Source organism: Bufo gargarizans, chromosome 5 (genome assembly GCF_014858855.1).
Source record: "Bufo gargarizans isolate SCDJY-AF-19 chromosome 5, ASM1485885v1, whole genome shotgun sequence".
NCBI classification, from domain to species: Eukaryota; Metazoa; Chordata; class Amphibia; order Anura; family Bufonidae; genus Bufo; species Bufo gargarizans.
In genome coordinates this window covers 122,566,917-122,593,563 of record NC_058084.1, presented here as the reverse complement: position 1 = coordinate 122,593,563, position 26,647 = coordinate 122,566,917, and the positions used below count along the sequence as shown (strand labels likewise).

The window sequence follows — 26,647 nt, the reverse complement described above, 5'->3', positions numbered from 1 at the left end:
ACATTCTGGGGGGGCACTATAGGGGAGAGCAGCACTATGGGGCATCTGGTGCTACTATAGGGGCATTATTTGGGGGCACTATGGGGAAGTGGGGGCTCTAAAGGGGCCTTTTGTATTGGAACATTATGGGGGGCACTATGGCATTTGGTGGCACTAAGGGGGCATTTTTTACTGGTACATTGTCGGGGAGAGGAGCACTATAGGGGCATCTGCTGGGGGCACTAAGGGGCATTTTTTGACTGGCATATTATGGGGACACTATGGGGAAGGGGGAGAGGAGCAGTATGAGGGCATTTACTGGGGCACTATATAGGGGTATTTTATACTGGCATACATTTTGGGGACATTAGCTCAACTGCGGGCACTAAGCGGGGGTATTTCATGTACTGTCATATTATAGGGAAAATTAGTACTACTAGGGGGTATTATGGGGAGCTTTACTACTACTAGGGGCTATGAAGAACATGATTACTAGGGCACTATAGGGGCATTATTACTACTAAGTGTGCTCTGGCAGAGAATTATTTCTATTGGTGGGATTTTGGGGAGCACTGTTACTTTGGGGGCACCCTGGCATAGTATCAGCTTAGCACAATTATTTTTGGGGGACATTATCTTTATACTATTAGTGTCTGGGCGCAGTTATTTTTTAGAGCACTGTGTGCCAATAATTGTTTAAGGGGGCACTATCTGTGTGGTAGTAGTATTTCCAGGCGGACTGTTTCTGCAGTATAGTATTGGGGGCATAGCGGGTACAGTATTGGGGGCACTATCTGTGTGGTAGTAGTATTTCCAGGGGGACTGTTTCTGCAGTATAGTATTGGGGGTGGCAGGAAACTAATGTCTGTTTCTCAATCTCTGCAGAGAAGGGAGATGGCAGAAAAATCATCATGGCAGTCTGGTCTGAATGGAGAAGATGAGGAAAGAGAACGTCTACAACAAAGGTGACATCACTGGATGCAAGAGGTATGTGGCGCTATGTAGGAGAAGAGATGCTCCGGCTCCTCCACCTGACATCTGCAGAAGGAGGATTCAGAACTGGGTGAGGATGATGAAAGGGGGCAGCAGGCCACGGGCGGGTGGCAGATGGTGGGGGGAACCACAGGCCTTGAGCAGGATCAGGGAAGGGAGGAGAGCGGAGGAGCTTCCTGGCTGTAGCTTGTTATATAAGCAGGCAGTGCAGCCAGGACGGCCTCCCCTCTCCGTATGATGTGTAGAGACAGGCCGCAACTATACAATGTCAGCTGTAAAGTGTGTGTTGGGAGTGGCCTATTATATGTAGGAGGGGCTTTTAATGATGGGCGGGGCTAAAAATGGGCCACTTGACTAGATTTGCCCCCCAGGACTAAGGCTGCCAGTCCTCCCCTGATTACGGAATCCATCACGTAAATCAATGCCGGCATACCGCATAATACAAGTGTATGGCTAGCAACGAGGGTTCCGTTCTGCTGGCCACACGCTTGTATTTTGACGGCATGCAAAACGGAATGCCTCTAAAGGCTTTCCGTTTGGCATGCTAGCATTGAATTACGTTATGGATTCAGTGAAAACGGAATCCATTACTTAATTCACTTAAACCCCGAGCCCAAACCCAAACTCGAACCTGCCAAAAGGCAGGTTCGCTCAACTCTATTCATAAGCCATGTCCCCTTGTTGGGCAAATCTTCTGTGCTGTTTGCATACAGTTCCTGTCCATAAGACGGCCGCTGATGGAGGGTCATCTGACCAGACACATCACTCAGCCTCCTCCATTCAAACACACTGCACCTGCACTAAACTCCCAACAGTGCAAGTGCAGAAGACAGGTGCAGTGTTTTTGAATGGAGGGAACATCACATGGACGTCATTTGCCTGGTCACGTGACCCTCCATCAGCAGCCATTTTATGGACAGGACCTCTATGTCGACAGCGCACAAGACTTGGCAAACAAGGTAGCATCTGTCATGAAATATAGAAAAGGGCACAGAATTTCAACAAAGACTATTAGTAAGTGCCATATAATCATTTTACAAACACATTGGTGAACAGTAACCATAAAGTGGCCAACCTCTTTAAGGAAAGTGGTAGAATATAATAAAATTTGGTCTGTAAGTGTTGACACCAAGGACAGGGCTTAAAAGCAGGGCCACCTAAACCATAGGGCAAATGGAGGACATGCACTGGGCCCCATGGAGGCAGCACCATTTTGAACAATGTTTACATCCTCTGGACACAAACACAGTGAAAATTTGAAGAAGGGGAGTATCATTTACCCCTTCTTGTACACTGCCAGCAGTGTTGGAAAAGACTTGAGACCCAGCAGTCAGTCCCAAATTCCTTCCCTGTGAAGAGATGTCTAAGGCCAGCAGAAAGTCCCAAACAGGGTAGAGGAGGCAGAAAGAGGGACCTGTTTGGAGGGGGGACACAGACTGAAATAAAATGGTTAAGCACTGTCTTGCAGTGAAAGATAAGGAGTCCTATGAGGAGCAGAGCGAGAGGAGAGAGAAAGCAAGCAGCTCCCCATCGTAAGAGTTGGAGCATAAGGCCTCTTTCACACGAGCGTGTCCGGATTAGGTCCGGATGCGTCCCGGTGCATTGCGGCAATGTGTTTTGCACGCGCGTGATAAAAACTGAATGTGGTACCCAGACCCGAACTTCTTCACAGAAGTTCAGGTTTGGGTTAGTTGTAGTGTAGATTGTATTATTACTGCTTACAAGCACTGCTGCAGTTGATGAGGCATTCTTAATTTAATTTTTTTTTTAATTCTGGTGGAAAACAAGCAAGACTGCTAAATAGGCACAGTTGTTACAACTTCTCAGTTATTTTCCTGAAAAGCAGAATATTTGTCATAAAAGGTGACTGGTAGTTCCCATGGCCTGCTTGCACAGACAAGTTAATTGGGAAAAAAGTTTTTATATATTTTTTTTTTTTTTTTCAGAAGCAGTGCCATGACTGCCCATGCAGCTATGCCCATTCATTTAGGGATGAGCTTACATATCAGACACAGCCTATAGACAATAGCGGAGGTATTTCTGAAAAAAACAGACCCTCTTTTCTTAGTCTGACCTTTAATCCCTTTAAAGGGGTTATCCCACAAAAAGTATTACTATGCAATGAATAGAGCATTGCAAATTAAGTATTTCTGCAATATACATGCAACAAAGATATACTTTTTTTTTTTACATACGCTCCCTGCTGTTTATCCATCTGTTCTGCCTTTACAGTTGTGACCTTATTGTGAAGCAGGTGACGTGGTCCTGACACCTTTCTTTCATTCATCTCTACTTCTAAATTCATAGACATACAGGTCCTTCTAAAAAAATTAGCATATTGTGATAAAGTTCATTATTTTCTGTAATGTACTGATAAACATTAGACTTTCATATATTTTAGATTCATTACACACCAACTGAAGTAGTTCAAGCCTTTTATTGTTTTAATATTGATGATTTTGGCATACAGCTCATGAAAACCCAAAATTCCTATCTCAAAAAATTAGCATATCATGAAAAGGTTCTCTAAACGAGCTATTAACCTAATCATCTGAATCAACTAATTAACTCTAAACACCTGCAAAAGATTCCTGAGGCTTTTAAAAACTCCCAGCCTGGTTCATTACTCAAAACCGCAATCATGGGTAAGACTGCCGACCTGACTGCTGTCTAGAAGGCCATCATTGACACCCTCAAGCAAGAGGGTAAGACACAGAAAGAAATTTCTGAATGAATAGGCTGTTCCCAGAGTGCTGTATCAAGGCACCTCAGTGGGAAGGAAAAAGTGTGGCAGAAAACGCTGCACAACGAGAAGAGGTGACCGGACCCTGAGGAAGATTGTGGAGAAGGACCGATTCCAGACCTTGGGGGACCTGCGGAAGCAGTGGACTGAGTCTGGAGTAGAAACATCCAGAGCCACCGTGTACAGGCGTGTGCAGGAAATGGGCTACAGGTGCCGCATTCCCCAGGTCAAGCCACTTTTGAACCAGAAACAGCGGCAGAAGCGCCTGACCTGGGCTACAGAGAAGCAGCACTGGACTGTTGCTCAGTGGTCCAAAGTACTTTTTTCGGATGAAAGCAAATTTTGCATGTCATTCGGAAATCAAGGTGCCAGAGTCTGGAGGAAGACTGGGGAGAGGGAAATGCCAAAATGCCTGAAGTCCAGTGTCAAGTCCCCACAGTCAGTGATGGTCTGGGGTGCCATGTCAGCTGCTGGTGTTGGTCCACTGTGTTTTATCAAGGGCAGGGTCAATGCAGCTAGCTATCAGGAGATTTTGGAGCACTTTATGCTTCCATCTGCTGAAAACCTTTATGGAGATGAAGATTTCATTTTTCAGCACGACCTGGCACCTGCTCACAGTGCCAAAACCACTGGTAAATGGTTTACTGACCATGGTATTACTGTGCTCAATTGGCCTGCCAACTCTCCTGACCTGAACCCCATAGAGAATCTGTGGGATATTGGGAAGAGAAAGTTGAGAGACGCAAGACCCAACACTCTGGATGAGCTTAAGGCCGCTATCGAAGCATCCTGGGCCTCCATAACACCTCAGCAGTGCCACAGGCTGATTGCCTCCATGCCACGCCGCATTGAAGCAGTCATTTCTGCAAAAGGATTCCCGACCAAGTATTGAGTGCATAACTGAACATAATTATTTGGAGGTTGACTTTTTTTGTATTAAAAACACTTTTATTTTATTGGTCGGATGAAATATGCTAATTTTTTGAGATAGGAAATTTGGGTTTTCATGAGCTGTATGCCAAAATCATCAATATTAAAACAATAAAAGGCTTGAACTACTTCAGTTGGTGTGTAATGAATCTAAAATATATGAAAGTCTAATGTTTATCAGTACATTACAGAAAATAATGAACTTTATCACAATATGCTAATTTTTTGAGAATGACCTGTATATACCTATATGTCTCTCTAGACCAGTGGTTCTCAACCTTTCTAAAGCTGTGACCCCTTAATACAGTTCCTCATGTTGTGGTGACCCCCAACCATTACATTTTTTTCCTTGCTACGTCATAACTAATTTTGCTACTGTTATAAATTGTAATGTAAATATCTGATATGCAGGATGTATTTTTATAAACCAAATAAATAACTTTAAAATAAATAATAAACAACAAATACCCCCTAAAAAATAAATCAGTGGTGCGCACAGTACCCCTCAAATAAATAAATCAGTGGTGCTTCATGTCCCCCCCCCCCCAAATAAATAAATCAGAAGTGCTCAGGGTCCCCCAAATAAATAAATCAGCGGGGCTTCAGGTCTCCCCCAAATAAATAAATCAGCGGGGCTTCAGGTCTCCCCGAAATAAATAAATCAGCGGTGCATCGGGTTTCCCCCAAATAAATAAATCAGTGGTGCATCAGGTTTCCCCCAAATAAATAAATCAATGGTGCTCAGGGTCCCCCAAATAAATAAATCAGAAGTGCTCAGGGTCCCCCAAATAAATAAATCAGCGGTGCTTCATGTCCCCCCCAAATAAATTAAGCCTTGCTCAGCCAAATAATTAAAATAAAATTAGCCAGGCTCAGCCAGGCTCAATTAAATCATTGGTGGCAGTGGTGCTCAGCGGCGGTGTCATTAACGAACAAACTCGGACCTCAGCAGACAGGCAGCCCGACTTACCCGTCCAGACGTCAGGCTCCTTCAAGCACAGGCAGTGATAGGACATCACTTCCTGTGCGTGAGGATAAGGGGCCACTGCCATTGTGCGGGCGACCCACAATAGGAAGCCTCAGGCGACCCCCCGGAAAGGGACGACCCCTAGGTTGAGAACTGCTGCTCTAGACAGTGGAGAAGGAAATAGGCGGAGGCCATTACACACCATGTACATCTCTGAGACTATAGGCTCATGCACACCAACGTATTTTTCCATGTCTTTTTTTTGCGGACCGTATGCGGAATCAATAATTTCAATGGGTCCGCAAAAAAACAGAACTTAGGCTACATGCACATGACCATATGTGTTCTGCGGTCTGCAAATTGCGTATCCGCAAAAAAAAGGATGACGTTCCGTATGGCATCCGTTTTTTCTGCGGATCCGTTTTTTTTTCCGCTGCCATTGTAATAATGCCTATCCTTGTCCGCAAACTAGAAAAAATTAGGACATGCACAATTTTTTTTGAGGGGCAACGGAACGGACATACTGATGCGGACAGCACACGGTGTGCTGTCTGCATTTTTGGCGGACCCATTGAAATTAATGGGTCCGCATTCTATCCGCCAAAAAAAACTGAACGGACACGGAAACAAAACACGGTCGTGTGCATGAGACCTTAGTCCGTATGCATTCCGTTTCCGTATGTCCGTATTTCCGTTCGGCCAAAAAAATAGAACATGTCCTATTATTGTCCGCATTACGGAATGCACACGGACGTCATCCATATTTTTTGTGGATCTGTTTTTTGCGGACCCCAAAATACATACGGTCGTGTGCATGAGCCCTATATGTGAGGAACAATTTCCTATAAACCAAGAATGCAAAGAGGTATCTTCCAGGGGAAGAGAACCATCTTGCTAGCACTGCCTTCTGGTGGTGGTCTCCTATGAGTCAGACTTTTTAACAAGCCTTGGAACACGACAAAGCAAAATAGCCAAGCCAGATAGTCATCCATCCTTAAGGAGAACTAACACCCTGCCTAAGCTTTTATAAAACGAGTGTCATAAAGGACAAAAATAGACAAAAATACCAATTTTATAAAACGGAAATGACTCCGTGTCCATTCTGCCAAAAAAATTGAACATATCCTATTATTGTATTATTATTATTGCATTAAGGCCAAGAATAGGACTGTTCTATTAGGGGCTAGCCCTTCCGTTCTGCAAAATGCGGAATGCACACGCCTGGTATCCAGGTTTTGCAGATCCGCAATTTGCGGAGTGCAAAACAACAGAGGTCGTGTGCATGAGTCCTAATCCAGATAGAAATATTTAGAAATACAGGTTAAAAATCAACACAGAACAAAAACTAGAACAGGAATGACATAGGACTCTTGTTTTTGCAGGTTTATACGGTTGCATGTGTTGGACATTTATTCTGAATCCGCATTGTTCGTGTTTAGGAGTAATGTCTATGCAGGGGAGGATGCAGTGAATGAGAGCTAAGGGGAGGCTGTCAATCATTTCCTACAAATCTATACTGCTCCGCTCCTCCTGCTCTCTAACAGGCTGCTTGCAGCTCAAACACCATGTTCAACATGAGAGGCTTCCTTTAACGCTCATACATAGAAACAAAGGGGGACATTTATTAAGACCAGGGTATTGTATGCTGGTCTTGATCCCCTCTGTGCTGCTGAAGGACGGACCAAACTTACGCAGAGGTCCACGCCGCTGATATGTTTGGAGCATCTTCGGGCCGCACCAGGGGACACAGTTAAATCTATGGCAGCCTCCTATTGCTGTAGATTTAAAAGGAGATTACTTACTGTAACATTGCGATTGCATTCTCTGTTGATTTTATGGCTTTTTGGATTACATTCCCATATTGTATGAGGTCTTTAGCTGATTTCTGAAAGTTTTCAGTACGTTCAATAGTATTCTTTAATTGTTCAGAATCCACAGTTATTTTAACCTGAAAGATTAACAAGAGAGAAACGTTAATACTACTTAGGGATATGTATGACATGTTCAGTGTCGGCAGATAAGAACCATTTGGCCCATCCAGTCTGCCCAATAGTGACACATACGCCCTTGAATTTTTTTGCTGTTGCCTGTAAATGTTTTTTGTCTTTTTATCAGAATTCATTTTCATTTTACTGAAATTTGATGTGGATTTCTTGTCAAAAATCTGCAAGATCTATAATATCTGAAGTTTTTTCTGGGGAATATTACTTGCTTTGTGACCTCCATCTATTTGTAGGTTTTATCCTGAATGGGTAATTCTTTACTGGAGAGGAATTAACCCCCGAAGTATGAGAGGAGTGCACAGATCCTGACACTCAAGTTTCCACTACTAATATTGAGAAAGACTCAACTGCTCACTCTCGTAATTTGTCCGCCACATCCCTTCCCGCATCTACCCTGGCATTTCTGTCTACTCTCCATCCCAAATGTTCCATATACCTTTTTTATGAAAGTACCCAGAAACTGGAAAATTAAACATACATAAAAAAATATTTGTTACATTAAAAAACATTATGTTACATCATTTACATAGCAGATAACCCCCTGGTATGTGTACGAGGATTATAAAATGCTATGTAAAGTTATTATGTGGCATCTTATAACTTTAGAACATTTTATTTTTTGCTTGATTTCTGTTTCCAGTGCTAAAAGTTGACATTTACTGAGATGTTCCACCCTAAAACATGCTTATGAAAGGCAGTAATGATCTGGATTTCAAAATACTGCTTTTTAGAATTTAAGCGAATGGCTTCTGTATGAGAACGGTTTCTTGTATTTTACTGACACATTAATAGCATAGTCTGAAGATGTTACAAATAATTCTGTCTTGCAGCTGATACAATCTTGTAACTAATAGACTGACTGAGATTACCCATCATTTACAAGAAGGTGCCATCTGCTGAGCAAAAGTGTAATAAGCAAGCAATTTCAATTATATGTGAAATCTTTTTCTTTCTTTATTGATTTTCTCTGTCGTTTTCCTAAAGCCCTGAAGCAATCCTCACTAGTTTGGCAAGTGAACAGAACAGCCGTCTCTCCAGTGACCCCAATATCAATTTTGCTTTTTATTTTACCCTCTCTTAAGGCTATGGACCTAATAGACTACGTCAAGCAAGAGAAGGAAAACTACGACATACATCCAAGGCAACTGACTAGAAATGGCAGGTTACTCCTGAGAGTCAAATATAATATGTTAGAATTTGACCTTTGCACTTGAAATCAAGGATGGGCATTCCTCGGCACTGTGACAGTAAATGAACTACATCTCCCAGGATGCCCAGTTTTGGCACTGGGACATGTAGATGATCTGGTAAGAGAGACTTTGCCAATGTTACAGAGTAGGTTGAAGATTATAAAGCGGCTTACACGCATTACAATTTTTGGGAAGTGTGACATCATCAGCTGGCATTGTACTGATGTGTATGGTGAAGGAACGATTGTGTTTCTCCATGACCACCATGCAGTGAAAATGTAGCAAATTTGCAGCTGTTCAAAGAGGCCGCAGCACTCCATCAGCACTGAGGCCTCTTCCGAGGCCGGTGACATCTCCATATATCAGTCACGTGGCCTAGGTGCAACTATATCCTATTTAAGAGAATGGGGCTGAGCTACAATACCAAGCACAGCCATTTGAGGATAGGACATCAATATGAGAATCCTGAAGAAGCCTTTTAATGTCAAAATGATGGTCAAAAATGCTAAAAGATAAAGCAGCCATTGCAGGAAAAATGCATTATTACACGGCAACTATTTATCTGAATGTTATACAGTACATTGTTCATATTGAGGATGAGGCAATCACCTGAATGCATTTCACAGATATTCAAGGTCTTATATTTATGATATATTATGAGTTTCTCTACTCTCATAGTTTGCCATTACTTTTTCATAAATTTTGCAAGTTGTTTGTGGAGTGTGTACTAAACATACATTGTGGGCTCATTTTTTTATACTGAAATATGCCTAAATTAGGACTATTTCAGGTGCAGATGGTGGAGCAACGTTTAGTTGCGCCGCTATTTGTGACTTCTCCCCATTCACGCCAGGTCTAAAATTGTGGGCGGGAAAGAGGATACCTGTTTTAGGCATAGAAAATGTTCTAAATGTAAGACATTTACATTCAGAACTAGAACTGGATGCACCAAAGTTATGGAGAGGCCTGCACCTCTTCATAACTTCGGTGGATAATCCGCCAGCTTAGGGGGTTTCAAGTCCGACATCTAAACCGACGCTCTTAATAAATGTGCCCCTGTGTCTCTATATAACTCTTCATATGGGTTAAATAAGTATATTTGAGGTATAGGCAAAGATGGTTTGAAATATCATTTTATAGGATTTTAAAATGCAAAATTGTACTTCTGCAGTGTCCCACTGGTATACAGGGTTCCCTGCTCAAAGGGGTTACGAAATGTGCTTTTATATGTGATATATGCATTTTATGTCTATGGGCTCTCAAGGAGTTAACAGGCCATTAATAACTGTTGCCCCCATAGGGAGGAGTATGGTTAGTTGAGAATAAGCTAGAGAAGTGACCAGATTCAGTAGAAACCAATCCTGGATAGAGAACTGAGTGAGAGAGAGAAGTGTGAGGATGCAGAAAAAGAATAGCTCTGTGTAGTGAACTTGTCAGTGGAGAAAAAGCCTTCAAAACAGCTTCTGAGGGAACATAAAAAAATATATATTTTTGGAGGATTCCATTGTTAAAAGGACGCGAGTGCAAAATTGAGACTGTGGAGAGAACTTATCTGAACAACTTATTAACTCAACAGATAACTTTTCCAGGAAATAAAAGTCTTCGGGAGATTGAAACTGCTAAGGTATTGAGTATTGAGAAACATTGAGAGAAAGTGTGTTAGTACAGAAGTGTTGCACCCCCATGTTTAGATGCCTGAGCTTAAGATAAAAGTGCAATGTTGGACAAAAAATTAGCTCAAAGAGACACCAGCTTGGCCTGTTAACCACATTCACAGCCTGTGAAAATGTAAGAACCGTGGAATTGCAAAACTGATGTTACTACTGTCTTGGAACTTTAATTGTCAGTAAAAACAAAGTTCTACTGTTAAAGAGCCCTCATCATTGCCTCACACTTCAGGGAACCCTGCCTTGCACCTCCAAATTAATCTCCGCCTAACACCAGACAGGAGCTCTAAAGCCAGGGAGTGTCCCAAAATGAAGACAAGGAGCACCTTTCCTATCACTGCAATGCCCCAGGAAGAGCCAGAGTAAACTCTACCAACATCATTGTTACCAACACTTCTCTCCTAAGCCCGCTACACTTTTTTGTTTTCTTTTTTATACAGTAGGTTAGCTACTATTATATGAGATAAGCATTACCTTCTTACCTGCTATGCAACACTCCAGCAAGAACAGAGATGTACACAAGTCTGAAGGCCCATTTACATGTGTTGATCATCAGCAACAAACGTTCATTCCTGGCCAGACTAGAGGTGCAGCTGAATACCCATTCATCAGGTGCATTGTTAATATGACCGCCAAAATCATTGTTTCTGGGCAGGTGACCAACCAGGCATATGCTGCTCAGAAACAATGCAGACGCAATGGTGATCACTGGTTCCCATACAATTTACATGTACAGCAGATGCAGCTTTCACTTCCTCTGATGAGCAGGTAATTACCGGGAACAAATGGTTCATTCCACAGTCCCACCTTCAAAAAACTTCTCATAAATGGGGCCTGTATATAAGAGGGAGCTTGACAACAAGAACATCAGTGTTTCCCAAGCTCACCTGTGTATCCTCCAACTGTTGCTGCAGGTCGTCTCTTTGGTGTGTCAGTTGTTGGCTTGTAAGATTGAAATCTTCATCACACTGCATCTTCTGCTGCCTTATGTTTTTTAAAGTCTTGAAAATAATGATGTGCACAAAAAAAAAATGAACGAATTACATAAGAAACAAATTGTACAATAATAATAGACATATAATAATAGACAATGTAAAAAGGATATGTCGCACTAGAGTAATCAGGGAACAACGTGAGGTGCACCCACTAACAGATCACCGAATCTGAAAGGGGTTGTAGTAATGAATAAATAACAGTGGGGCACTCTCTAAAGCAATGGAGCAGTGGGTATTGGTATATAATTTTTTTTATTATTAATATATCTAAAATACGTTTTTCACAGTTGGTAGTTTGAATAATTCCCAATAATAATTGCATATATGTATATAGTAGCATAAATGGTTAAAATGTGCATACTAAAGCGACATTCTGAATAAATCCTAGGTAAAATACACTTAATAGTCCATCAATAAAAACTTCACCTCCAAAAAATATAAAAGGATTTTAAAGCTCTGGATATCCACAAATCAAGTTCAGTTAATGTTAATAACACTTGGACTCCAATTTCAGGTCTGGATTAATGATAGCTATACACAGAGCGACGTCCCGCTCCTTAGCCTGAGACAGCAGCGTCCCGCTGTAATTTTTGAAAAGTGATCGCCTAATTTTCGTAGACAGTTCGATCTTACAGTATACAGTTCGATCTTACCCGGAGGATTTTTTGACAAAGTCTCCTACCCTCTTCTCGGTGCGCCTTCTGTATATGTCGGTGCTCCGGTCCCGGATGAAGGGGACAACCCCTTTAACCCCGAAATGCGTTTGGTAACGCACTCCCATGTTTGGAGTACAGACTTAGATCTTCGATCGATCTAGGAGGAGGGCAATTTATCGCTTTAACGATCCTGAGAACGCCAGCTGCAGGAGGTCTCTGCTGGATAAGGGAAGCTTTCCTTCAGCGAACCTATGTGGACTTCTGGCGGTGGCGTGGGATCCTTTCGAAAAACAACAGCCCTCGGGACCGGAGCACCGACATATACAGAAGGCGCACCGAGACGAGGGTAGGAGACTTTGTCAAAAAATCCTCCGGGTAAGATCGAACTGTCTACTGTAAGATTGAACTGTCTACGAAAATTAAGCGATTGCTTTTCGAAAATTACAGCGGGGCGCAGCTGTCTCAGGCTAAGGAGCGGGACGCCGCTCTGTGTATAGCTATCATTAATCCAGACCTGAAATTGGAGTCCAAGTGTTATTACCATTAACTGAACTCGATTTGTGAATATCCAGAGCTTTAAAATCCTTTGATATTTTTTGGAGGTGAAGTTTTTATTGATGGACTATTAAGTGTATTTTACCTAGGATTTATTCAGAATGTCGCTTTAGTATGCGCATTTTAACCATTTATGCTACTATATACATATATGCAATTAATATTGGGAATTATTCAAACTACCAACTGTGAATAACGTATTTTAGATATATTAATAATAAATAAAAAATTATGTACCAATACCCACTGCTCCCATTGCTTTAGAGAGTGCCCCACTGTTATTTATTCATATAATAAGACATATATAATAGTTTTTATGCTGACTACATCAATCAAATACGCCAAAGAGCTGCCTACATTTTTTCCCAATACATAAAGATATGTTGAGTGGGAAACACTTCAAGAAATAGTTATCCCCATTAGATAAAGTAGATGATTTAGAATTGATTTTGATGTCATGGTTAGTCAGGTGCTTTTGTTAAAGAGATTCATTTCCATGGTATATTAGATCATTACAGGTGCTGAAGAATGTACCTAACAGGTAGCATTTATAAAAAATAATAATAATAATAATAATAATATATACAGTATATATATATATATATATATATATACATATATACACACACACACACACACACACACACACATATTATCTTGTCTTTAACCTCCTGAAATACATATTGCTAGCTTAGAAGAATATTCACTAATTTGAAAAACAAATGAAAGAATAAATAAGATTCAAGGTAGAAGACAGAGATCTATTCCTTGCTCCCCACCCCTTTACTCTACAAGACTAATGATGTGATCTTTGTCACTTTTAACTTCTATATTTCACCGAGGGAAGGGCCTGGAGCATTACTCACTGACACTTCCAGCACCACCACAGACGACAAAATAAAACTAAACTCTATCCATTAAGAGTTTTTGTGCTTTTGGGTAATTTATGAAGCTCTGAAAAAAACTAGCATTTACATAGTTACCTAGGTAGTGCTCGGCCATGATGACACATTTATCCCTGAAGACCATGATAATTCTGTGATTTGAGGAGCATGAGTGAGTAACCAAGTAGGTGGTTTTAACCCCTTAAGCACCAGGCCTATTTTGGTTTTTGTGTTTTTTCTTTTCTACCTTACAAAATCCATACGTTTTTTGAAATTCGAAAATGGTAAAGAGAATCTCTGTGGGGTAAAACTGAAAAAAAAAAAATATTCCACCACAATTTAGTCACTGTGGGCTAAAACTACCTGATTTCCTTATTCTGCAGGTTAATACGATTATGGCGATACCAAATTTATTTATTTTTTATTATAATTTGCTTTCAAAATAAATAAATAAATACATTTTATTTGCATTGCTATTTTCTGACAGCCATAGCATCTTTATATTTCCATCTAAGGAGCTGAGTGAGGGCTTGTTTTTGTGGGTGAACTGTAGCTGTTATTCGTACCATTTTGAGGTACATACGACTTTTCGATCACTTTTTATTCAATTTCTTCGGTGGGACAAGGTGACCAAAAAATGGCGAATCATGTATTTTGTTTTTTGCTGTTACAGTGTTCTCTGTGCAGGAAAGATGTTTTTCCGGCATGGTGATGCCTGCTATTTTTTATTGTTTATTTTAAAATGTAAAATCGGTAAAGCAGTGGTGATTAAAAGAAATTCTCTTTTTGATTTTTTTTTTTACTTTTTAAAAACTTTTTCACTGTAATTTTTAGTCTCTTTAGGGGGCCTTAACGTTTGATCTTCTGATCGTTTGTCCCATAGACTGATATAGAATACTATGGCAGTCTACAGGATTCCCAGAGGCTGCCTGAGAAGCTGTGTTTGGAGCCATGACAGGCCTGGGAACCATCACAAGGACCCAGGCAGTCATGCCAACCGATCAGAGCTCTGCAATTTTGCCACAGGAGCCCCCTCCTTCTCTAACTCAAAAGATGCTCCGTTAACTATTGAAAGCGGTATCTAAAGGGTTAAATTATCAGGAATGGCATAATCGCCAATACCATTCACAGAATGGAGTGAGAGCAGCATGTGAGCTTGGGCTACAGAACCATTTAAATCATATACATCTATGTGATTAGGCTTTAACGGGTTAAAGCAAATTAAGCTAAGATAATATAAGATAATGATAAACTGCATGTCCATGGGATTATATACTGGCACATTATGAAGGGCACTGTGGGGACGGGGAGCAGCACTATGGGGGCACTATATAGGACGGGGAGGAACACTATGGGGGCATCTTCTGGGGGCACTATATAGGAGTATAATGGGCACCTTAGCTCAACTGGAGGCACTAAGTGTTTTTTGTAGTGGCACATAGTACAGGTCATTTGATCACATGAGGGCACTCTGGGGACATTGGCTCTACTGGGGGCAATAAGAGGAGTTTTTTTTTTTTACTGCCACACAACAGGGCATTTTTTGTACTGGTGCACATTATAAGGGGGCTTTATTACAACTGGGGGACTATGGGAGTATTATTACTTCTGGGACACAATTACTGTTCGGGGCACTGTAGGAGCACTATTACTACAGAGTGCACTCTGGCACAGAATTATTACTATTGCTGTGATTTTGGGGGGCACTATTATTGTGGGGGCACCCTGGCACAGTATCAGCTTAGCACAGTCATTTTTGGGGGACATTATGGTTACACTATTAGTGTCAGGGGCACTATTTGCTGGGTGCAGTTATTTTTTAGAGTATTGTGTTCCAATAATTATTGAAGGGGGCACTATCTGTGTGTGACTAATATTTTCAGGGGGTTTATCTGTTTCTACAGTATAGTTTTGGGGGGCACAGCGTCTCAGTATTGGGGGTGCATGATGGGATGTTGAAAAGGTGGGAGGAAAAGTAGGAAACTAAAATGTCTGTCTGTCAAACTCTGCAGAGATGAGAGATGGCTGAAAGAAATCATCATGGCGGTCTGGTCTGAATGGAGAAGATGAAGAAAGAGAACATCTACATCAATGGAGACGTCACTGGATGTAAGAGGTATGTGGCGCTGTATTAGGTTGCCTTCACATATGCGTTAGTGATTCTGGCAGGCTCTTCCAGCTGAGAACAGCCTGCCGGAATTTACTGCATCTGGCACTGCTGGATGCAGACAGAATGCCCGCCGGACCCATCAACTATAATTAACTTTTATTTTGAACATAGTGAAGAGAAATTCTGTACCAAGTGTAGCTGATGTGGGCGGCGTAATATGTGGGTCGGGCTGTGTGTGGGTGTGGCTTGAGGGAGGGCGGGGACAAAGGTGCCCCATAATCTCTTATTGCCCAGGGGCCCCATGAGTTGTCAGTCCGCCCCTGCTTCTCTTACTTGTTCTTCTCTCTTTCTCACACCAGTAACGTACTCCTATCTCTCCAGATGCCCCTGATGAAGCGAAGAGAAACCCAGGTCGAGCAGGATTTTATACTACATGTGATACTATGTGCACGATCTTGTCTAACAAGGGAGAACCCTTTTTGCCCATGGGTTAAGAGATAGGAGTACGTTTTATAAAAGGAGGATTTGACCCTCCTCCTGAATAGATCCTGCTGCTTTACGATAACGTTGCCCCAGAGATATAATACACTTATTTAATAAAGTATGCATGAATTTATTTTTGATGGGTAAATGATATCAGCTTTGTAAACTGTAGATTTTAAAACTCCCCTAAACTGTAAAATTTTTATAACCCAAAAATTTACGGTACCTAGTGGCAAAATTTTACTTGCAATACTAGTTCTGGATTCAAACATAATACTAGTTTCACTTTCATTGCAGGTTCAGGTTTATGGAAATGTATCATATTTTTATTAATTAAAACCATTTTTTTTTTTTACTATTTTTAATTTTCTGATTGAATTTAGTGGATATGCTCTCTGACATCCACAGAGGTGACTGTGCTGGGAGGCTTGAAGGTGAGTTCTCCCCCATCACTTATTGTCAATAGTGTTATCCTGTGTTATCTATTATGATAATGAGATGACTCTTGCCATGTTCCTAATAAAATGTTGAAAGATGGTCTCTACTGAACAGGAAAGGTTAGTCTACTGTAAGTGCTCAAGGACTAATGTGAAAACTACAAGATTTCAGTTTGTGTTGCTTTTAACATATATGATGTGTGGTCTATGTGTCTAGGATGTTGCTGTCTTCATTAGTTCTCAAGTATCAGCACATCAGTATCTGCCTTTCTACAGTTTATGAGGATCTTTTCTTCTTTGTATTATCTAACATCAGTGGAGAGGGATATGTGATTTCTCCTTGGTAAGGGTTGGATTCTCTCCTCTCTACACAGCCTGCTTTATTACTCCACCCTCTGTACCTGCCTTCTTCCATACACTTTGATACAGTTCAGCCCGTAAAATTTGCCCTTCCTGTTTATGTAGATGATCCCCCTGATCTCCCACACCCCATCCACGCTGTCTAATCAGAAGCAGCAGGAAAGCCAGCTGTGTAAAGGAACTGCTCACACTCTACAACAACAAAATGGTAGGGAACATTTAATAGACTATTTAGAAATTTTTTTTTACTTTTGCATATAATGAACAATAAAAAAAATCTATGCAATAAAGTATGAGAATATCTAACACTTTGAATACTTAAGCAATATTTACATAATCCTGGATAACCCCTTTTATACATGTACATGACTTTAACGTGTTATATTTTTGCATTCTGATAATTGTATTATCAGACCAAACACATATACTGGTACAGAAAAGCAAATCATAGAATATATCATTCTATCTACAGAATATGGATGCAAACTCACATGCATGCAAGGATTACTAGCTTCTAGGCAGATCTACAACTATTCTACAAAATCAATTAATGAATTGTATCTTTATGAAGCTATTTAATGAGCTAAGTCTTGCTGCTATTTGAATACAAATTGCTATTAGCAAGAAGTACTTTTTTAAGAAAATACATTTCATACACATTTGATTACTAGCGATGGTGAGCAGATAAATGCGGTTGTCTGGTAAATAGGAGGCGGCTTAAACTTGGTGGAGGCCTATGGGCAAAAAAAATCTTGTGGGGGTAGGGGTGCACCTAGCCTTTCTGCTGCCTGAGGCAAAAACTGAACTGCCCCCCCCCAATTCCCCATGCCAAATTCTCAACCTAACCTCTTCCCTCCTAACATTACATACAGAACTACAAAACATATAGGGTAATACAGCACCACATACGTCTTACATCCAGTGACATCTCCTCTGATGTAGATAAGTCTATTTCCTTACCTTGTCCTTCAGACCATATGGCTATGATGATTTCTTTCATTCGTGTCTCGTCTCTGCAGAGTTTGACAAACAGAAATCTTTGTTTCCTACTTTTCCATCATCCTTCCACCTTCTGAACACCCCATTCTGCCACCCCAATACTGAGCCCCCTAATACTATACTGCAGAAACAGTCCCTTTGAAAATACTAGCACCATGCAGATAGTGCCCCCCTCAATAATTATTGGCATGCAGTGCCATAAAAATAACTGCACCAGCAAATAGTGTCCCTGACACTAAAACTGTAATCAAAATAAAGCGGATACTGTGCCAGGGTGCCCCCCATAGTCCCACTAATAGTAATAATTCTCTGCCAGAGTGCACTTAGTAGTAATTGCGCCCCTACAGTGCCTCCAACAATAATAATGTCCCCACTGTGCCCAAGAAGTAATAATGCTTGCATAGGGGCCATAATAGTAATCATGCTCCCCATAGTTGCATAGTATTACTAAAGCTCACCATAATGCCCCCCAGTAGTAATACTTCTTCTTCTAATCTGTGCTAGTACAAAAAAATACCTCCTTATAATATGAGCCAATACAAAAAATGCCCCCTTATAATATGCACTAGTACAAACATACCCCTTATAATATGTGCCAGTACAAAAAAATGCCCCCTAATAATGTGCGCCAGTAAAAAAAACGCCCCTTATAATGTGTGCCAGTGCAACAAATGCCACTTTGTGTGCAAGTACAAAAAATGCCCCCATAATGTGTGCCAGTACAAAAAATACCCTTTCTTAAAATACCTCTACATAGTGTCCCCAGTAAATGCCCCATAATGTGCGCCAATATATATTTTGCCTCCAGTAGATGCCCCCATAGTGCTCCTCTCCCCCTTCCTCATAGTGTCCCTCATAATGTGTGCCAGTATATAATGCCCCTATATAGTGCTCCCAGCAGAAGCTCCCATTGTGCTGCTCTCCCCTCTTCCCCACAGTGCTCCCCATAATGTGTGCCAGTATTTCATGCTCCCATAGTGCTCATCTCCCCTCTTCTCCATATTGGCCAACAGCATGGTGTCAAATGAAAAATAGACACATATACATACCTCCATGCGACTGTCAGCAATACGGTTCCACGCCAATGCGCTGCCCGGCTCAGGCGGCACAATGATGATGACATCTTAATGCCGCCTGCTCCAGCCTGTGATAGGCTATAGGCATTAGGCCTGAAGCCTGTCAGAGGGAACAGCAGGGCAGGGAGATGTCGTTCCCATGCCCCACTGCAGCATCCAACTGTATCGACAGTTGAATATAAAGAGATTCGTTTTTCCACAATGGAAGCGCTCATTTCCCTCGCCCCAGCCGCCACCTTCACTCATCTCCAGGGCCACGCCACCTTAGGCAATCACTTCACCTTGCCTAATTGGCGGTGCGGCCCTGGTGGAGGTGCCACATAACTGCTTGATTCTCTGCTGCTGCTACATTCCTCTAAAGTCCACCTGATGGCCAGTCCATAGTCTAGTGTAAATTCTGCAGTCAATTTATAGTCTAGTGTAAATGCTGTGGTCAGTCAGTCATAGTCTAGTGTAAACTCTGCAGTCCGTCCATAGATCAGTCAGTCCGTCCATAGTCTATTGTAAATGCAGTGGTCAGTCAGTCCATAAAGGGGGGCATAAAGGGTCCAATTTCTGGGGAAGTGGACAGAAGCATTGGAAAACACAGCCTGGCCGGGGCTTTATGGGGGAGAAGGGACAAGTGGTGAGAGAGTTGTTAGCTAGTTATACTGAGATAGAAGAGTTGGAAAATGCACTATGTGTACTAATAGATAGGAAAGCTCCTGGGGGTGATGGGTTGCCCTTTGAGCTATATAGGCAGGTGTTGTGGCCGGAACTGTTGGAGACTCTGTGGGAGGCTAATAGAAAGAGTAGTGAGTACAGTAGGGTAGAATGAAGGGGCGGCACTGCTTATGCATTCAGGTAAATGGTGGATCCCCACAAGTACATGTCTATATTGACAGTGATTGTGGTGCTCAGCCTTAAAAACACCAACAGTCCATTAAATACGAGTAGATAAATAGAAAGGCGGCACTCACCACTGTGGTAAAAGAACTTCTGTATTTCTTCCAACTGGATACAAAAAAAAATAGGACTGGGACGGACAATTGCCTTTACACAGGGTGCAAAGTGGCGACTGCCGTTTCACGCTTACGCGCCTCTTCAGGCCACATACCTCATTGCGCAAAACATGCACCTTTTAAGAGTCACTCCATCCAGTTGCCAAAGCAACCTCTGACGCTATTATATTTATTAAAACAAAATAACACTAATTACATCTAGCATAAAAACGTATACATGTTATCGGCATTATATAAATACGTTTAATCAAGCAATTTGGATCACCTCCGTGGACATCGCATACGCGGGCGATCAGTCTGGAGCAACCCTTTCCTGTTCTTATAGAATTAATGCGCTCCCTGAACCTTTCGTACAGAGGTCTGATTGTTTTACCTCTATCAAAAGCACCACAGCAGCATAAAATCAAATAGACCAATTAGAATAATTACTTTTACATGTGATAAATTGAGTTATTTTATGATGTATCCCTTCGAAAACGAAGATTTTTTTCTGACAATTATATCTACCAAACGAACAATTCCCACATTTCTAATTCCCTATCGGTCTTTTATCTTTTAACCAATTCCTACTCCTATCCTCCCTATAGAGACTTCTCACAAGGGGTTCTTGCCCCCGTACAGCGCTCGGAGTGAGCGGACTGCAGATATCACAGAGGTTCACTCCTATCTGGGTCTTAGTTTAGCCTCTACTGACATGTGCAGGTTCAGAAGGGTCATTAGTCTGAACCTGCAGATGGAGCACCTACTTCCTCTATAATTGTGGAGACCCCAGTGCACGCACCCCTAGGGTCCTTCCTTTAAACCAGCCCTGCTGGTGAGTGTCAACATTGATCATTCAGTGGGCACTAATGATTAGTGGACACTGTGACATTACGTGTTAACTGTTTAGATGCACTGTTTGGACACTGTAGGGACACACTCCATTGACTAGATGAATAGTAACACTAAGTTGTCAACTTATCTCCAGGGTAAATAACAGTGGAACACCACAATAAAAGGTCTAAGAAAATATGCTCTAGAATTTTTATTTTACGGAGAATGCAAGTATTTATTGAAAGAGAGGTTTCCTTCAAATGATAATATTTCAACTGCCTGCAGCTATCACTTGGGGGAGCTTCCATGGATTCTGAAGACTGGGAGCTGTATAGTTTCAGTTACCAAAATTTTATTTTTTATCTTTATTGTTGTCTGAAGGGAAGGAGGGATCTGAGAGAACCTTAACAGAAAAAAAAAACTAAGTTTCAACCCCAATAAAGATTTTGTAGAAGGATAATTACTACCAAACTCTCAAAAGTTTTGAATAAAATACTTACAAAGCTAATTTGTAAGCTTTGTGAGCACCTCCTTTGAAAGAGACCACAGCAACCCATGCATTGACAAATAGATGCAATGCACACAGTATTGACAGGTACCGAAACATCAAACGTCTTGGCCAAGCATGTATGTGTTCAATGGAGAGAGAAGAAAGCCACTGTCAGACATCTCAGGAGGAACAAAAAGACTGGAAAATAGGTTAGCATTCAGAGGGGCCGAAAATGATGGATTTCGTCAACGGTACTCTAATATGTATGGGGGCCATTACCAATAGGAACAATATGATTGATTTGTGAAAAGCTTTTAAAATATTACAACAGATTATCAGCTACAATGTCTTAAACCACTTGTACAGTCAGCTAAATCTTACTGGAAAACCCTATAAAGATTATCCAGTAAAGGAGAGATGAGCATGAGATTTTATACCAATGTTTTTAGATTTACCAAAATGTCATTGTATTTGCAAAAATGGGTATAAAGGTTATGGTGGATAATTACATCTGTGATAGCCACACAAGTGTTTCCTACACTCAACTGCAAGCACTTTAACTAGGTGAACATGGGACTATTGAGAGTCTCCAAACTTTTTGGGACATGCTTTTTGGACTATTGTGGGCAGTTGTTGGTGCACTCATTGAGACATATTGGCTGTGAGGCAGATTTTAAATTTTTTTTTATATTCAGTAAATGTAATCTGAATAAAAAATAAAAAAAGCATGGCAAGAAGAAAAAGACTTGAAAGTGAAATGTGAAATATGACAGGCAGTTGACACCAGGCCATTAATCCTACAGTCTGTCTTTTGATTTTTCTTATTCAAGTGCACAGTTTTGCCCCTTTTTCATTGGACTGCAAATTCTACACCTTTGTCTAGTCTGCTGTCATGACTTCAATCCCTAGATGTGAAGCTTACTCCAGTTTCTTCTGTCATATAACCATTTACATATCTCATATCTATTCAGTCACAACTGAAAATACTAAACAGATTTTTCTAGAAAAACTAAATCCATGAAACTTTCATGCAATATCAATCTATGAAAAGAGAGAAAACAATCATATTAGACTTTTCCTATACAGGCAGAAGACTTTCCACTGAGAAGATTATATTTCACAAAATGATACCCGATCCTCCCAGCTACATAGGCACTGAATGAAGGGGTTAACCTAACTTGACAATACCTTCTCTAAGGTAAGACACCCCAGTGATCGGCTCATAGTTATGGGTCCAGCTGCTGAAACCATAGCTACTGAAGGAAAAAAGTTGTATTACATAAAGCCTATGAAACTGCAATGCCAATTTACCATCACACTGCCAACTTCCTTGCTCAAAGGCTCCGAATATCAACCAATAGATTGAGATATATATATATATATATATATATATATACACACACACACACACACACACACAATAGATAGATAGATAGATAGATAGATCACCCTCGCAGGAGTTCACTTGATGTGTGGATGTGGCTGGCCAGCCAATACAACAACTAATTTATATAAATTATAAATATTCCCCAGTAATATCTTAACACTACCACCAAGGTTTGTTTCAAGAGCTCACACTCTTACAGAAAGCCATCAGGTACTCCCTACTATCTATATCGAGAGCTCACACTCTTACAGAAAGCCATCAGGTACTCCCTACTATCTATATCGAGAGCTCACACTCTTACAGGAAGCCATCAGGTACTCTCTACTATCTCTATATAATGTAAGTTTGTTACTTAAATATTACAATCTCCTCCTAAACTTTTATTTAAACAGGTAGCCTTATATGCTTCAAGCTTTCAAGCTGGTTAGCACATGTATTCATTCAAGAACAAAAGTCAGAACTTATTAAATGAAGTTTAATATGACGAAAAGAGTCACAATGCTTATATATATATATATATATAAATATAAGTGTGTGTAACAAAAGAGACAGAAATACAATGTAGAACAGTTTCTTAAAATGAAAGGAAATAAATCAGAAACCTAACACTCACGTAAGATTATATAGGCTCCGGTGCCGGGCCAGGTAGAGAACCAGGATAAATCTTCACTACTTTGGTGAGCCCCAAGAAATGACACTCAGCCCTGGCTTTTCATACCTTATGAACTTTCTCTTTCTATATCCATCCCCCCATCCTCTGATGTCACTGTGGAGGATTTGAATATAGCTAGATTCTTGAATTTTATGACACCAGCCATGTGTTATCTCCAGTTGCTGAGGAGTGACTAGCTAGAAGTCAACTTCAAAGACGCTAGATGACCAGACACAAATCCGCACACACAACCATATACGCAGGACTCACCTGGTAAGGGCTTGACCCAAATTAATATCAATATTTGCAATAACTATCTATATCCAAAATACTGTTATTCCAAATTCGTACCTTCAGTGTACAAAATAGGTAAAGAGATGTAAAAATGTGGATCATGCCAGTCCACGTACAGCTTTCAACTTGTTTACTGGTATCAGCAGTTGGATTAGCATAAGTTCAACAAGGAGGAATATACAGCGTGTAAATGGTGCCAGTAGGAAGTATAAAGTGTCCCACAAACAAGCCCCATGTGAATGGAAAAAAAAAATAAAAAATTGGCTTTTAGAAGGCTAAAAAACATGAAAATGAAAAAATAAAAATAAGTTGTTTACGATGGGTTAATAAAAAGAGATTGAAAACAAATTGTGCAATATCAGCCCAACAATGCAGCAGAATCCAAAGAATCATGTATCCTACTTTTACCTGCAGTACTATCTAGCCTATAAAAAATGTCTGTCAGATTAAAATACTGGAAATCTCTGTTAAAAATAATTAGGAGAAATAATGATGGGACCTTTTGAAGTCAGTTTAGACGCAAGTTTGTATTGGCAAAAGGTGCACATAATAAATTTGATACATTTGGCACATTTTGAATGTAAACACTTTTGTCTAGAAATGCCACTCCAGTTTTCCTGTGGATAGGGGATAACCAGAATGCCAGTTTAAAGAGTCACTGTACTTTCACACAATTTGATTTCATTTAATATAAAATAGCATAACTAGCATTTCTAAATCACTTCATTTAAAAATCTGCCTGCATCCACCTGAAAAAAGCCATTAGGTGTCTCACTTCCACCTAACTTGCAGTCCACTGCCTGCTATCAGGCAAGATAAGTCTCTGGTAACAGACTCAGAAGACAGCCGAGAGGAAGCGGGGGCATGTTAGGGCTAGCTGAGATCCTGAGACTATGAAATAACTGCTTTTACACATCACAGGCACGTCCTGCCTATCTGTAAGTGTGATTTATTCCTCCTTATCTGTTCTGTGAGCTCCAGGGCTAAAAACAAACATAGCGGGAAGTAAGTGAAAGGATGTCACCTTATGCAGTGCTGCAAGACTTCAATAAAAGGCATAAGCCTCCTGCTTGTGAGAGAAATGCATCTGGCTGGGCAATTGAAACAGGGAATATTATGGCCTAAAGAGACATTAGGGAAGCCCAAACAGAACTGTTCCTTCATAGTTATGATTGTGTAAAGAAGCACAGCCATTAAGAAAACTGTTATTTTGAAAACTCAGGTACATTTTAAGGAAACTTAACAGGCACCATACTCTAGTACCGCCTGTTACCACCTCACACCATCTGAGTATTAACAATCTACTGCTTAATGTATATATACCACTGCATCAACATTGAATACCTCAGCCTTCTTAGCATGAAGAATTGTTAATTTAGAGATTTTTGCTTCCAGCACAGCAACAGGCTGTTCAGTCTCGTCTACTGTCTTCACCAATTCGTCTTTCATCATGTTGTATTCTTTCTCTTTTTGATTCCTTTCCGCTATAATTCCATTTATTCTTGCCTGGCAATGCAAAAATAAAGCTTTTATGTGGTTAGCAATATAACAGAAATAAATTATATAATCAACAATAGGTTATTAGTAGCAATGCGTCAGACCAACTAGATGTGTTTTATATTATTATTAACGTGAAGCCATTTTGCTTAGTCATCCAACTAGCTTTATCAATTAGAATGGCTTGTATGAGAAATCTGTGGCAATAAATAATGGTGACTTGTGTTCTCGTGTTTCAGTAATGGAGGTAAGATCTTGATTCCGTTTGCATGACTAAAGCTATTAGGTGTCATTAAACTGCCTCGGGGGACGGTGTTAGAACAGCACTGTAAGCTATACTAGTGTACGGCCCAGGACAGAAGAGCCAACACCTACTGACAAGACTCAGCTGTTTACCTACAGCTTAAAGGGGTTCTCCCACTTCAGCAAGTGGAATTTATGATGTAGAGAAAGTTAATACAAGGCACTTACTAAAGTACTGTGATTGTCCATATTGCCTCCTTTGCTTGCTGGATTCATTTTTCACATTATACACTGCTCATTTCCATGGTTACGACCAACCTGCAATCCATCAGAGTTGGCCATGCTTGCACACTATAGGAAAAAGTGGTTGCCTCTCTGGTGGCCAGGACCGTGGAGCCTGCATAAACCGGTGCTTTTTCCTATAGTATGCAAGCACGGCCACCGCTGCTGGAATGCAGAGTGGCCGTAACCATGGAAACGAGCAGTGTATAATGTGATGGAAAAATGAATCCAGCCAGCAAAGGCAGTATGGACAATCACAATACATTAGTAATTGACTGTATTAACTTTCTCAACATGATAAATGCCATTTGCTGAAGTGAGACAACCCCTTTAAGGATAATCGTTTGATGACAAAAAGGTTTGAAAGAAGCTATTTTTGGTAAATTGGAGAAACCAAGCTTACAACAAATCCTGTTGACTTATTACTACTAATATACCATGACCTCGATGAATGAGAACCTTCACAGACATCAACAAAAGGTTGTTTTGCCACATGTTGAAAAGATTCACAGTAGCATGCAATTTTTCTTTTCAGCTTACATCTTCACATCTGTAAATACAACCTCCAAACCAACCTCTGCTCCATAGCGTTCCTCTGTCTACCACTTTTATTTGTTCCTTAAATGGTTCAGGACCAGGCTCATTTTGATCTTCAGGACCAGACACAGTTTAGCTGGTTTTCACACACATTAAACAACCATAACTTTATTTGTTGAGCTAGCAATGTCATTTTTTCTTACCAAAAATAGACTATTTATTTACGTTCATCATTGTCAGCCGTAAATTTCCAGGAGAAATCTGCTCATTTACAGTGAAACTTCTGACTGTTAGGCCTCTTTCACACGGGCGTTGCGGGAAAATGTGCGGGTGCGTTGCGGGAACACGCGCAATTTTTCCACGCGAGTGCAAAACATTGTAATGTGTTTTGCACTCGCGTGAGAAAAATCGCGCATGTTTGGTA

At 40.7% G+C, this 26,647-nt stretch overlaps 1 protein-coding gene across 1 annotated transcript in view; it reads right to left on the bottom strand.

The window, feature by feature from the left end:
- CCDC178 (coiled-coil domain containing 178) overlaps positions 1–26,647 on the bottom strand; it is a 436,677-nt gene that overhangs the window by 231,983 nt on the left and 178,047 nt on the right. The window contains exons 14-16 of the mRNA XM_044294406.1: positions 25,009–25,170; positions 11,360–11,473; positions 7,415–7,560 (exon numbers count right to left, since the gene is read on the bottom strand). Coding sequence (XP_044150341.1) covers positions 7,415–7,560; positions 11,360–11,473; positions 25,009–25,170 — 422 coding nt within the window. The remainder of the gene's footprint in view (positions 1–7,414; positions 7,561–11,359; positions 11,474–25,008; positions 25,171–26,647) is intronic.